The 14,342-nt window shown below is 45.4% G+C and overlaps 1 protein-coding gene across 3 annotated transcripts in view; it reads left to right on the top strand.

Moving 5' to 3' along the window:
- The first annotated feature begins 7,283 nt into the window (after window positions 1-7,283).
- The window catches only part of LOC142769150 (uncharacterized), a 57,921-nt gene continuing 50,862 nt past the window's right edge, over window positions 7,284-14,342 (top strand). For 2 of the 3 annotated variants that reach the window (XM_075872101.1, XM_075872100.1), the window contains exons 1-3: window positions 8,018-8,192; window positions 9,917-10,029; window positions 10,710-10,754. In XM_075872101.1, the coding sequence (XP_075728216.1) occupies window positions 9,930-10,029; window positions 10,710-10,754 (145 nt within the window). In that variant the 5' untranslated portion in view covers window positions 8,018-8,192; window positions 9,917-9,929. Of the gene's footprint in view, window positions 7,416-8,017; window positions 8,193-9,916; window positions 10,030-10,709; window positions 10,755-14,342 lie in introns of those variants that run through there. The other variant, XM_075872102.1, reaches the window with a different exon arrangement.

The raw sequence follows: 14,342 nt of genomic DNA, 5'->3' as shown, positions 1-14,342 counted from the left end.
AGGTTTTTGCAAGTCTATACGTTTTTTCAGTATAGTCTATACGTTTTTTCAGTATTCAACAAAGAAATACAACGCCATAAGCTAAATCAGCTATTTACTTATGGCGAACCTGTGCCCGTCAAATAAATACACAAAGGTTGTCCTGAGCTCGCTAGTGAAAGCCTCGTCACCCTCTTATTTTGCGTCTCGCCGCGTGCCGCTCCTTCGAAAAACCGCCAGCATTCTTTTTCCAGTGCGTGGTGAGTTGACACGTGCAGCCAGCGTTGCATGGCGCGTTTAGCTTGGCGCGTTTGGCATGTCAGTTGGTCTGGCAGAATTCGACCAGTTTTGTACAGCAGTATTGATCGCAGGCTTGAGCACATTTATCCATTGTCTTGTTCAGTGCCTTTTGTGGTACGGTTTCATTCGTACTACATGTACGGTTTCTAAGTGATTCCTGCGTCGGATTGAGCACACTTGCCCTTCAGGAATTGCTTCTCCGTTTAGCGGTCCTAGCCGGCGAAGTACTTTGTAAGGGCCGAAATAGCGCCGCATCAGTTTTTCCGATAGGCCAGGTGCGCGTACAGGCGTGCACACCCACACTTTGTCTCCCGGGTTGCGCTGTATGTTTTGCCGCTTGAGATTATTGCGACTTGCGTCGGAGCCTTGTTGTAAAACGATACGATGTCTTGCCTATTGCCGTGTCTCTACTGCCCTTTCTATAAAGTCGCTGATGTGCGGGTCACTCTCATTCAGATCGTTGACAAGTAACGTCGCGTCTAAGGTCGTTGTGACCGTCCGACCATAAAAATTTCAAATGGCGTGATGTGCGTTGTTTCTTGAACTGCGGTATTGTACGCAAATGTTGCATAAGGCAAAATACTGTACCATGTCTGGTGCTCAACGTCCACATACATCGAGATCATGTCGGCGAGAGTTCTGTTGAGTCTTTCGGTTAATCCATTTGTTTCCGGATTGTATGCTGTAGTCCTTCTATGGTTAATGTGGGTGAACTTCATAACAGACTGAATCAAACGGGCAGTAAATTCTGTTCCTTTGCCTGTAATGACAAGCTGCGGTGTGCCATGTGGTAGTACTGTCTGAGTGACGAAAAACTGGGCTATTTCGTTCGCCGTTCCTTTTGCGAGAGGTGATGTCTCAGCATATCGAGTTATGTAGTCTGTTGCAACAACAATCCAGCCCCTTCCCGATGAAGAGAGAAGGAATGAACCAAGCAAATCCATTCCCACTTGCTGAAATGGCCCTTTTGGTTGCTACATCGGTTGCAACAAACCCGCTGGTTTCGATGGTGGTATTTTGCGTCTTTGGCAATCCCGGCATGACTTGACATAATGGTGCACCAAATCCCTTAATGTCGGCCAATAATACTTCTGGCCAATTCTGGCGAAAGTGCGACATCTACCCATATGGGCAGCCAATGGGTCGTCATGACACGCTTCTTAGATTTCTGCTCGCAGTGATGATAGTGAGAGAAGGAGAAACGTCTCACCGCTGTTTCCAAAGTCGCGCTTGTATAGGACGTCGTTCCGGAGGACATAGGATGTTAATCAACGGACGAAAGCTCGTGGTACCTTAATTGGGTGACCTTCCAAGTATTGGATAAGCGGGCGTAGTTCCAGGTCCATTCGCTGAAGACGCGCCATCTCCGACACATTTAGAACTCCGAGAAATGGGATGTCTTTTCCTTGGTCAGATGATGGAGACTCAACAGGTGCGCGAGACAGGCGATCCACGTCAGTATGCTTGAGATCGGACTTGTAGACCACAGTGATGTCATGTTTTTGCAGTCGTAGGGTCCTCTAGCAAGTCTTCCTGAAGGGTCTTTAATATTTGCCAGCCAACACAATGAATGATGATCCCTGATTGCTCGAAAGGTCTCCCGTAGAGGTATGGGCGAAACTTGCTGATGGCTCATATAACTGCGAGACACTCTTTTTCTGTCGCTGAGTAATTGGACTCAGCATTCGAAAGAGTGCGGCTCGCGTAATCGATGACCTTTTCTTCTCCATTCTGCCACTGATCAAGCATGGCACCGAGACCAACGTTACTCGCGTTGGTATGTATGTCTGTATCAGACTCTTGTATGTATGTAGACTCTGGTATGTATGTCTGTATCAGACTGCAAACGGCGTCGAAAACTCTGAGAAATCTGCTTCTTGTTCTTCCCGCCGAAGGAATGCTACACTTTCTTTTGTTAGCCATGTCAAAGGCTCAGCGCCCTTAGCAAAATTTTCCACAAAGCGTCTGTAGTAGGTACATAGTCCGAGGAATCGCCTGACAGCCTTTTTGTCTTGCTGTTTCAGAAAATTTTCAACTGCTGCAATCTTTTCCGGGTCTGGGCGGACACTTTCCGCACTATGTGTCTGAGGAGTTGAAGCTGATGAAATTCAAAGTGAGACTTTTCCGGTTTGATGGTCAGTGCTGCCACGCGAATGGCAACCAGTACTGTTCTCAGTCAGTGGATGTACTGCTCGGAGGTAGAAGAAAAAAACTACTACATCGTCGAGGTAGACGAGACACGATTTCCGCTTGAGTCCGGAGAGCACAGTGTCCATCATCCTCTGGAAGGTAGGGGGAGCAGAGCACAAACCGAAATGGAGCACTTTGAGCTCGTATAGTCCAACTGGGGTCACAAACGCCATGTTCTCGCGATCTTGTTCATCCACCTCGATATGCCAGTATCCACTTTTTAAGTCCAATGACGAAAAGAAGCGAGCATTGCGTAACCTATCCAAGGCATTATCGATCCGCGGAAGTGGGTAAACATCACGCTTTGTGACTTGATTCAGCTTTCTATAGTCAGCGCAAAACCACAGTGTTGTCCTTCTTTTTGACTAGCACTACCAGTGGTGCCCATGGACTGTTAGATGACTAGATTACGCCATCGTTGAGCATTTCCTGCTCATGGATCTTGATGGCTTCCCTTTCTTTTGGCGCTACTCGGCATGGGCGCTGATGCACAGATCTCACGTGTTCATCGACCACGATGCGGTGCTTTGCGACGGGAGTACGTTCGACTTTCGACGAAGTCAAGAAGCACTCAGCAAACTCTCTGATGAGGTCATCAATCTGTTCTTTGTGAGATGATAAGAGCTCTCTGACAATGTCCACTGATCGGAGTACGTTATCTACTGTCTCTAAAGCTTTATCAAGAGTGCAAACATCTGAGGCTTGCACGCACTCATGCAGCGATGCTACGGATGTTCCCTTCGCGACATGCTGCAGCTCATTTCCAAAGTTAGTTAAGATGACATACGCACACCTGTCATGAAGGCTCACCAGGCCTCTTACCACGCATAGTCCTTTTCTAGTATCAGTCCGATGTTTCCGTCCACTAATCCGTCACACTCACGAAGAACTTCACTCCTCACAAGAACGGACACACTGGAACGTGGCGGCACGGTTACATCTTCGTCCACATAGCGGAGAGGTAGAATGATTGGTTTCTCCGCATGCCTGATCGCGACGGCATTCTTTGTAGAAACCAAAACCTGGGACTCTTGCAAGTCGATGACTGCATTGTTTGTTTGCAAGAAGTCCATGGCTATGATCAGTTCACGGGAGCATTCAGGAAGCACAATAATACTGCCGACATACACGAATCCTCTTGTTCCTATTTTTTCAGTGGGTAACCCCACGGGAAAAACTAAGTGTCCTTCAGCGGTACGTTCCTGAGGTCCGGTCCATTCAGTCATCACTTTCTTCAGCTTCTTTGCGAGAGCATTTCTGACAACGGAATAGTCTGCAACAGTGTCTATTAGCACAATGACCTCGACGTCGTCGATCGTGACTAATATCTTGAAGGTAACATCGCTATCTGCGCTTGTCCGTCGTCAAGTAACTGCCGCCGTCCTGTCGGGCTAACAATGGAGGGCCTTCAGTTGTCAGTATATCAGTGGCCTCACCTCCAGAGGTCGCTGGCTCTAGTTATCCCGCTGCGGGCTATGTGAACGTGGTCTTCGGAGATTTGATGACAGACGAGGACTAAGCGACTGATAGCGCATCGGTGCTGTCGAACTTAACTCACGTTGTTGCGTGTCTTAAGGTGAATAGCGTGAAGACAAGTACTTTTCGATTTTGTAGGGTCGTTCACCGTTCCGCGGGCACGGTGCATTGACTGGAAAAGTACGCAGTCCCGCTCGACACGATACTGGCACGCCCGGTAAAGGTGCCCTGCTTCTCCGCAGTGGTAGCAGAGGGGCCACCGGTCTACAGTGCGCCATACATCGCTCTTACGTGGCCTTTCTTCCGGCATTGGTAGCGGCGTACTTGGAGAAAACGTCGGAGGCATCACAGCAGTCGTAGCCGTCCGATTCTTGCGTCTGAGGTCCTGTCGTACCACTTGCGCGTACGAAAACTGAGACGGAGGCTCCGGTTGTGTGCGCTGTAGTACCTGAGGTTGTGGTTGAAGAACCGCCTGCGGCAATTCTTCGCGCACAACGTCGGCAAGTGAGGACATCGCTGGATAACCTTCAGTCATTTGTATTTTCTGAAGTTCTTTCCTTACGACAGCCCTCATCATTTCACGCAAGAGGTCAATGTTACTCGTGAGGGTTGTCGACGCCACGCTAACAGATGAGACGCCTACGTCCCTGTTGTATTGGCGCCTCCGCTGCTGCAGGGTCTTTTCTATCGTTGTCGCCTCTGATCTGAACTCAGCAAGAGACTGGGGTACATTACGCACCAGGCCTGAAAACAGCTCTTCCTTCACTCCACGCATCAGGTGCCGCTACTTCTTTTCCTCAGCCATGTTCGGGTCGGCCCGGCGGAACATTTCTTCAATGTACATGGCGACGCTCTCGTTGTTCCGTTTGTTTCGAGTCTGAAGAGCGGCCTGTGCCTTTTCTTTGTGGTCCGTGTTTGGGTAAGTAGCAAAAAACTCTCTTTGAAAGTGGTTCCACGATAATAAAGACGCTCCGTGGTTTTCGAACCACGTACGCGCAGAATCTTGCAGTGCAACGTAAATGTAGCGAAGTTTCCTGTCTTCGCTCCAACTGTTCAGTCTGGCGACGCGTTCGAAACCATGGAGCCGGTCCTCGGAATCCTCGAAAATATCACCGTGGAAGACCTCTGGTATTCGGGGCGGGTCCATGACGGGGCGGGTCCATATATATATATATATATATATATATATATATATATATATATATATATATATATATATATATATATATATATATATTTCCAATATCTCTGAGTGCCAGTTTTCGGCACCGCCATTTCCAGCTGTTGACTCGTGCTCAACGATGGTTGTGATTCACTACACGATACCATTACTGAAAGGACGCTTAGTCGTCTTCCACTGAAAAATCCAAAGTGATTTGCAAACAGCGAAAAAAAAAGATCCTGCTGGATTCGATTAGGTGGGAAAATTCATAGAAACGTGAAATATTGACTTGGGACCAAAACAACGCTACAAAGCAAATACGTATGACCTGTTCAAAAAACATTATATACTGGGGTCATGAGAAAATAAATTGACATCCCTTTTAACAATTTCTTCACTAGACTCACTGACTAGTATTTTGCTTAAAATTCTCTTGCCTAAGAATAAAATTACATTGCAAAAGAGGGACCTGCAAAGCTCACTTGGATAACATTAATCTATGAATTGTCATAAGATTCGTCATAAAAATATCACACTTGCCCAGTTTTCACCAACGTCTAGAAGTTTCGATATTGGTACCCACAAGACCGGCAAATAACAAGCTTCTTATAAAGCCAAAAAAGCAAAGGGGCGCAGTAAATAAAATTCCCGATCAACGAGCTCCCTTTGGTCACGCACATTTGCCGGAGACGTTTATTTTACAGCACATGCGAAAATTATCCTCGCTGAGCAGAAGGATACAAAAGTTGTAGTGATAAATAGTGAACATTAGTGTCATATATTTTGATAAGTAATGCATAAAAAACAGCACTGCAAGAGATCCGTAAATGAACTTTGGCAGCTGTGACATCGCCGAAGCTCGCACGTTTTCTTTATCTTGCCCAATATTTGTTCATCAGAAAGCAAACGCCCTATTTAGTGGCACCACAGCAATATGGCAGATTGCTGCTGCTGCTGCCGCCACCGCCGCCACCGCCGCCACCGCCGCCGCCGCCGCCGCCACCGCTGCCGCTGCCGCCGCTGCCGCCGCTGCCGCCGCTGCTGCCGCCGTTGCCGCCGCCGTTGCCGCCGCCGTTGCCGCCGCCGTTGCCGCCGCCGTTGCCGCCGCCGTTGCCGCCGCCGCTGCCGCCGCCGCTGCCGCCGCTGCCGCCGCTGCTGCTGCCGCTGCTGCTGCTGCTGCTGCTGCTGCTGCTGCTGCTGCTGCGGCTGCTGCTGCTGCTGCTGCTGACGACGACGACGACCTGAATGTATGGCTAACACACACTCTGGGGAATTGGTGAAGAAACGAATAATTAGAAAGAACGAATCACATTATCATCATCCGGACAATACCAACTGCAGGGCAAAGGCCTCTCCCATGAGCCGCCAATCGACCTGATCTTGTACGTTCTTTTGCCACGTTACATCTGCGATCTTATTATTCTCATTGAAAAACCAAACTTTTTGTCTCCCCTTCGTGCGTTTGCCTTCTCTGGCAGTCTCGTCTGTTACTCTTAATGACCAGCGGTTATCCTGGCTACGTGCCTAGGTGTATTCCTTTTGTGCAGCAAATCATGAGTGACATCATATTGGCATTTTTATCACTGCCATTCACCAAGTTTCAAGTATGGCTCATCACGATCTCCCAGTATATATCACAGTGGGTATGGGAATGGCGACCAGCTCTAAAGAGCACAGACTTAAATAGCTATAAAATATACTAAAATAAATTTTATTCGTGCTTCTTCAGCAAGCAGGCGCATGTAAGAAAATTAGCAATGACTGTTCATCTCACGTCAAGCAAGCACGCGTACAGTGAAACCCACTTGACGTCTGTTTTTCAAACTGCTCTTCTGGCGAAAGATGTTTTATTTATACTTGGCGCGCACAGTTGCTGCAAGTGCTTAAGCTGTGTCAAGAATTCAAGTGAGCTTCCTTCCGACACTAGTTGCAACGTGGGCTTTTTGATGTCACCTACCTAAACTAAATTGTAAAAGATAAGACCGTATATCACCACTTTCGCAGGAAACCCAGCTGCTTGTGTGACAGTGCTATTAAAGGCTTGCTGATGCGCCTATGACCGAGCTCGTCAATAGCATTGTCACTCGAGGAGCTGATATATAACACAGCTGATTCATGCAGAAAGGAGCGGGTTGCATTTTCTACAAGTAGCAATAGAATGTATCAGAGCGCAAATCAGTGCCCATGCTTGCACCAGTGGTCGCACAGGGTCGGTTATCTTTGCTTACCGGACCCTGATTAAGAGCACTTCATAATATTGATCCTCAGATAGCATTTTCAAGGAATGCAAACTGTGGATAAATTCCAGGTAAACGGTAACTAGAACTCTTAATATAAACTTTTGATATTCATGGCTAGCTAGGATAAATGCATTGGCGTATATTACTCATTGCTACCAATATATGCCTAATGTTTGTGGAGCTATCGTACTCCAAGCAATGATTGAGTATTTTGTACCAATAACAAGTACTTCTTTTGGGGTTTCTTCCTATTTTAGAGCGCCATTCCGCTCAACATGATAAGAAAAAGTTTACATTGGTTGAAACAAATTAGTAAAATAAAATACAAGTCAGATTATTCAGCCCTGCAGGGATATATTTGGAAGTATATGACGGCAAGTGAAAAAGCCATTGTAATGGCTTGATGCCGAATCTTCCTGCTTCATATTTGAAGCTATAATTTCTCAATTTGAGCATACAGGGCATATTTAATCAAGAATAGGTGTCACTCCCTTGAGACATCAAATAATGAATACAGCTAGAAGAATATTCTGCGAGCAATGCGTTTTCTGCCAACTATTTTGTCTGATACTGAATTCTTCATGTGACATTTGTATTACAGTATAAGTGCTCGTCTTATTGTCTAAAAGCATGGAATCGTGATAATATGTTCGCTGAAGACAATGTCGCGCGTTTACTGACTCAGAATCTCATCCTCCAACATGCTGCTCCCATTACCTTGCGCAAACTATTATTATATATAGCGGTCCTCCTTGCAGTATTACACCCTTCCCGTTAAAACGCCTTCTATAGTATTATATTGACTTCATATGATTGCTTCGTTTTCACCGGTGGATGGTCAAACGGTAGGATTTTATGCTTTCTTATTGCAAATTGCGCAAACGCAGTGCCCTCTGTTTTTATTTTTTCACTCTACAGAAGCGTTTCAAAGACAATATGATCAGTTGCCTTTCATAAAGCACCACGACAGTCACAAGTTCAACTGGGGCCTTATTATAATCAACGAGTTTGTAACCAAATTCACGCGTTTCTCAGTCAATAAGCTTGATTGAGAAACGCCCGGGTTGAATTTCGTAATGACGCATCATGTTTGCTCTTGCCGAGGATCAATGTTTATGCCGCAACACCAGCGAGGCGCACGTATCATCACTCAGCTTTATCACACAGAGTTTGAACGAAGAAGCAAGAAACGTATATTGTCAAGTGGCTACGCTGATTCACATTCAATATCACCAAGCAGTTTCACGGAGCTTCAATCTAAAAGCATGTATTCACATTGTAGCAATGCGATGTCATGTTTGTTGGTTCAAAGTACTGAAGTAGCGTAAGGCAGGTCCGTAGCCAATAAACATTACTGGGGGAGAGAAGAGAGATTATTTGCGATCTACTTACGTTCTTCCACGTATATACAAATGGTAATTTAAAAAAAAACTATATGTGTTAACCCCTCTTCCTTTTCTTTGTCGTAACCAGGGGCATAAACGTAACAATGGTATAGATACGTTTAAAAATTGATACGTAAACTGCATGAGTTGTTTTGATTATCAATTACACGGAATTATTTAAATATTATATCCTGTCTAAACACGCGAGCCCGAAACAAGGATGTTTCATTTAAAAGACACACAAGCAACTAGACCTGCTAGAGTACACATTAGAAGCCAGAAAGCTTACTTATTAGCGCTGTTTGTTAATCTGAAAACGTCGTAGTTTTAGTATGTCAAGATTCAGCCCAGCTGCATAAAATCTCCATACTCTTTTTCGCCAGCTTACAATATACGGTTTTGTATTGTCGGCGAATAAGGCGGTATATTCTGGCACGACCGGGCAAAACAATACGTTCAACTGATAAATAACTACAGCCCTTTTTTAGAACTTTGAAAAAAATTGGAAAGTTATCGAAATAAAGGAAAACTAAACGTGATAAGAATATTATTTCGGTATTTTCACGAGTTCGCAACTAGTAACAGATTACGTAGCACGCGGCACAAGCTGGCAAGACAAGAACGTCACATACTTGTGGTCGTGGCTATGAGCACCGCTTGCTAATATTTCGATTAAAGAAATACCCCCCCTCTATAAAAAGTAAAGATAAAGACTGACTACCCGGCCAAATGATAGAGCATCGAACGCGCTATCTAAAAGTTGGAGGTTTGATCCCTTCTGAGGTGAACTGTTTTTTTATCCACTTTGATTTCATCGTGCTCATTTTGAAATTACTATATTCTATACAATGAGTAAAAATATCATGTTATATACCTTAGATGAAGATAATTTTAATTGTTTTTATTAATTTTTTGCCAAAAAAACGAGGTTTTATATTGCCCTACATTTAGTTCTGTTTTCGAAGCAGAGATATAAGCCTGAGATTGAACAGTGGCCGTTCATGTTGGGAAAAGAAACATACCCGAGTGGCGTCAAAGATAACTCTCTACACACGGGCTTCTGATCTTTCTCCGCCAGTAGATTCAGATTATTTTAGCGAAGTTGGAATAGGCTGACCAGTCACGATTGGGAGTTTCTTTACAAAAGAGATTGCACCGGTGTGCTTTGCTTGTGTGCTTTCCAGGTAACGAATCAAGATGATGGTCTTTCTTCGAGCGATTCTACTTCTGATGGCCCTGTTTTTTCTTCTCTGCACATTGAAACCTGCCGGTGTGCTTGCGGCAAAATTACCGACAGGTAAAGTTTTTTTTATGAAAATACGTATTGTGTGTTTTAAGGCAGGATGTACCAGCAAATTAAAAAAAAACTCTGTTGAAATCTACCCGGTAAAACATCGGTAGAACTATGTTTATGGGTTCCAGATACGTAGGCGATGCGTAGACAAATGTAAAAAGTACCTGAAGCACGCTAACAAATGCTTCACTTCTATTTGAGTCTCTAAGTGGCCCCCTCCGTACGCTAACTTCTAAGACACAAGCCTGCTGTTTTCTTGAAAGGGCAGTACCGCAACGAACTACTATCGAAAGTTGGTCTCATCATTACCTTGAGCTATACATAGGGTGATAACTAACACGGCAGTCTGGTTTCATGCTTACTCGGCCAATCATCTTTGATGTTGTCATCAATGTTTTATTGTTTCACGTTAGTCATGGCACTAATACCTAGGATAACTTAAAATTTCTCCATGTATATTTCTTGGCTCACTTTCATAGAAATGTCTAGAAGAACTAATAATTCCTAATTGGCTTCCGCGTGGTAACTTTAGCACCGTCAACATGCTTCTGTCTCGTCGCAGAGCAGATGTCTTAAAAAAGAAGTGTCTCATGGCCGTGTGTTTTCTACATCAGTAAATTGTATTCCAGTACATATTTGAAGTATGCTTAACTCACTAGATGTATTCATCGTTTGAATTTCAGTGCTTGCTAGAAAATTGGGAAACATGTTTTCCTTCTCTAGGCCTGGTACGTATTTCTTCGCTCTTTCTTTGTCTCAATGCAGCAGAAAGCGTTATAACAAAAATCATTGACGAACTGATATGTAGCCAAATTTGTGGGAATTGGGCTAGCTTTGGCGACTTCTTCAATTAGTAAAAATAATTTATATTTTAAGTCTACTTAGCATTCCACTTAAAAATTTTGAAACGGCCGATCACTTTATTTTCAGTTCAATCTGACTTTTCTTACAACGGCCGAAGAAACGAGCAACACTCAAACACCGATACGTATTCATTTTCCTTTTTTGTCATCACACACACACACACACACACACCTGCATGAAATCTCACAACAAACGGTTCTTTCTGGTGAGTCCTGCGCAACAAAAACAAACTGGATTTGAATATCTAGTGAGTGAGTGAAACAACACTATTGGGTTCATAATAGACGCCAGTTCCCTACACTCTGAGCCGAAAATGACTAAAGTGGGGTATGCCATTGGTCCTTTAGGGGTCTAAATGCGCTGCCACAGATTTTGAACCAAGTTTGGACTAACTGCGGGAATAACTGCAAGGGTTCAACTGTTACCCAAGCACTTACTCCACTTGGTATAAATGTTGGTCGCAGTAGAATGCTCCAGTGGGTTTAACAGTTGAACCGTCTGGACCAATGGCAAAAAAAATGGTGACACTGCGTTTGTGGAGTATATTTAATGTTTATTCCAATTTAATCAGCATTGAGAAAAATAGCGTGTTATTCATGCAACACAAACACACACACATATATACATACGCCCTATTATTTCAAAGTAAAACACCGGAAACATTGACTGCCCGCGCTATACTATGAGAGCAGACTATCGGGTATATATAGCACAGTATTTTGACCTCCCATCAAGTGCCAGTGGGCGACTTTTACTCGGCTTAAATAGACAATCAATATTGATACCTTAACGCTAAAATTTACATGGGCTAATTTGTAGCATCGATGCGCACCGATCTTTTAATATGGATCCATCTAATCTTCAACATGTCTCCAGCCCGAGACTACGAATCATCAGCTGGCATTCGATCATGTCGGCCGAACCAGCTTTCGCAGTGCTGGCGCGCGAGTCCGCAAACACAAACATAGCAGCGGCGCTTATGCGGGAAAGCCGGCGAAGCAGCCAGGCGCCCCGCCGATGCGATATCGTTTCGGCTTGCCGACGGCGTCGCTAGGCTTACGACGAGTACGGCTAAACGACCACCGGCGATCGCAACATGCGGCTCACGTGGAATTTTTGTCGTCGTTATTTTATTGTCACAAAGGAACAATAGGTAAGTGTCCCATGTTCAAGGTGTCTTACCGGGTGATGTAGATATCTGTATACTTACAGCGACGAGACCGTTCGCAGGCACGGTTCTTTCACCGTGCTGGTAAGTCGCTCCCTGTGTAACGCCGGCCGCACGATTAGTCGTATCCGCGATCGCCTACACGCTGGATTTTTGATAACGATTGTCGCATGGAGAAAAAAGACATAAGTTTGTCTGAGCTACATTTTCAGTGAATTTGTACGCGACGTTTCCTTCGCTTGTGTCGGCAATGCACTCACACCGGCAGCCAGCCTGATACCGATGACGTACGAAGCCTACTTTTTCTATATATCGCTTTGAAGTTGTGGTGACTGTGTGGGTACACGACCGCTGATGAACAGCTTACTTTTATTAGCGTTGTCAGTGTGTTCATCGTAGTTCAAACTAATTCAGTACATTGAAGCGAGTTATTCGCATTGCCCGTGTTCGGCAATTATCACTTGGTTTCGGCCCGCCCGTGCCGGTATGGTGGAAACGCAAGGGCGCTTGCTGGGTGCACTGACTGCGTGTTGTACTACTTGCCTCTCATAACATCTTCTATTCGTTTGATATTGCTTCGCTTTCACAGTGGCGTATAGCATATATAACTTGTTTTCATGATCGCCGACCACGCCGAGCATTGCAGTGCAGCATCGACAGGAGGCGATCGCGGCGCAGTTGCCCTCCCCGTTGGTCTCTTCATTGCCGGGCGTTTGCGCACGATCTGCCATGCATTTAGTCCCTGTTGGATGAACCGTTCGTCCATTTGTTTAACGACAGCAGTTAGTCCAACTTTTCCGAATTTTGGCTTAGAGTGTAAGTATCACCTGGCTAGGTCCACTCGAAAAGGGTCAGCTTGTTGCTGACCACCCTGGCGCTAGCCCTTCAGATGGCAAGGATTTGAAAGTGTCCTGGTTCCTAATCAGCTTGTTTATTTCCTCTTAGTGGAAAATGGGGCCGTCAAGAGCACAGCCTTACAGGACATGCTCGTAGTCCACATAGCCACCACACAAGGGGCAATCCAGGCCTAACAACCGTTCGGGGTATTTTGTGTGCCATGCCGCAGGGCTCAAGTAGGTAGTTGTTTTGAGAAATCTGAGATTAACAGCTTAGGCCCTGCGCAACGAAAAGTGTGGCAGGGGCAGCAGTCTTCTTGAAAGATACTGGTGCTTGCATGTATTGTTTTTTGTGTAGATCAGCTCGCATCTCCCAGCAGATGATGTGTTACCCGGCGCACGGTCAATCAAGCCTCTCGTAGCAAAGTGCACCTGCTCATTTGAATTCATCGAAGCACCATCACTAGTTCCAAGGTGTGCAGGAAATCAGACCAGTGAGTGATTATGATTATTCAAATATTTGGCTTTTAAAGGATCTGTCGGACCTGGGAATCCACCATACTCATTTGAATTGCCTTTGATAGTAGCTTTGGAGTCTAAATTAATTGTGTCATGCACACTGTCTGTCCATGCAAGAGCAACGGAAACCTGATCTGCAACGATGTGGCTCGATGAGCGGATGATAGCGCAGCTGAATACTTTGAAATTACAGTCAGCGACCACTCAGGAGAACGTACGTAGCGAGAACGAAGGCGTACAAAGCCGCATTTACAAAGCTGGATCCTTCCTTGTCCAAGCGGGCAATGGCGAGCAGAGCTTTACCTCTTGCTCGCCTTTGTGCTCTACTATAGGTTGAATGAATATTGCGCGGCATCCACTTTGCACAAATCTACAACCTTACTTGGTTGGGCAGCTTCACAGCATTAGGACCGACGACCATGGGGTTGCGTCTCAGCATGCCGAGTATGACAGTAGCCGCTGGGGTGCTGGACACTGACAAACTGTGAAAACTCTGGCTTCAGTGATTTCTTCGAATGTGTTGTACATTTTCAGCTTCGGGAGGTCTTCCGGGTGCATTCGTAGGAAATGCCAAGGGCCAGCTTTAAAAAGACTTTGGTTAAGGCATTGATATTGTTGCACTACGACACAAGCCAGTTGGGAATCTGCCGTATAAGCAAGGTGACATTGCACAAATGCGTGAATAATCCGGATCAGATTCTCCTCCCTGATTCCTCGGTGCCTCTTAGTGATTGCTCTTATCAGTCCGAGAGCAGTCGTGGTCTAGGAACAAATGCGCATGATGGTGGCTTCATCGGAGTCGACAAACATTTGAGGTCTTTAATAGTGTCCACGCGCGGAAATGGGGAGTCGGTACCGGCGAATTACATGATGTGGCTTTTTGTTGCTGGCTTCCAGGACCGATGGGAACCACCTCTGGGCCTCTTTTT

This window comes from Rhipicephalus microplus, chromosome 8, assembly GCF_043290135.1.
Source record: "Rhipicephalus microplus isolate Deutch F79 chromosome 8, USDA_Rmic, whole genome shotgun sequence".
Taxonomy (NCBI): domain Eukaryota; kingdom Metazoa; phylum Arthropoda; class Arachnida; order Ixodida; family Ixodidae; genus Rhipicephalus; species Rhipicephalus microplus.
Note: the sequence above shows the minus strand (reverse complement) of the source record. Positions and strands in the feature narration are given on the sequence as shown.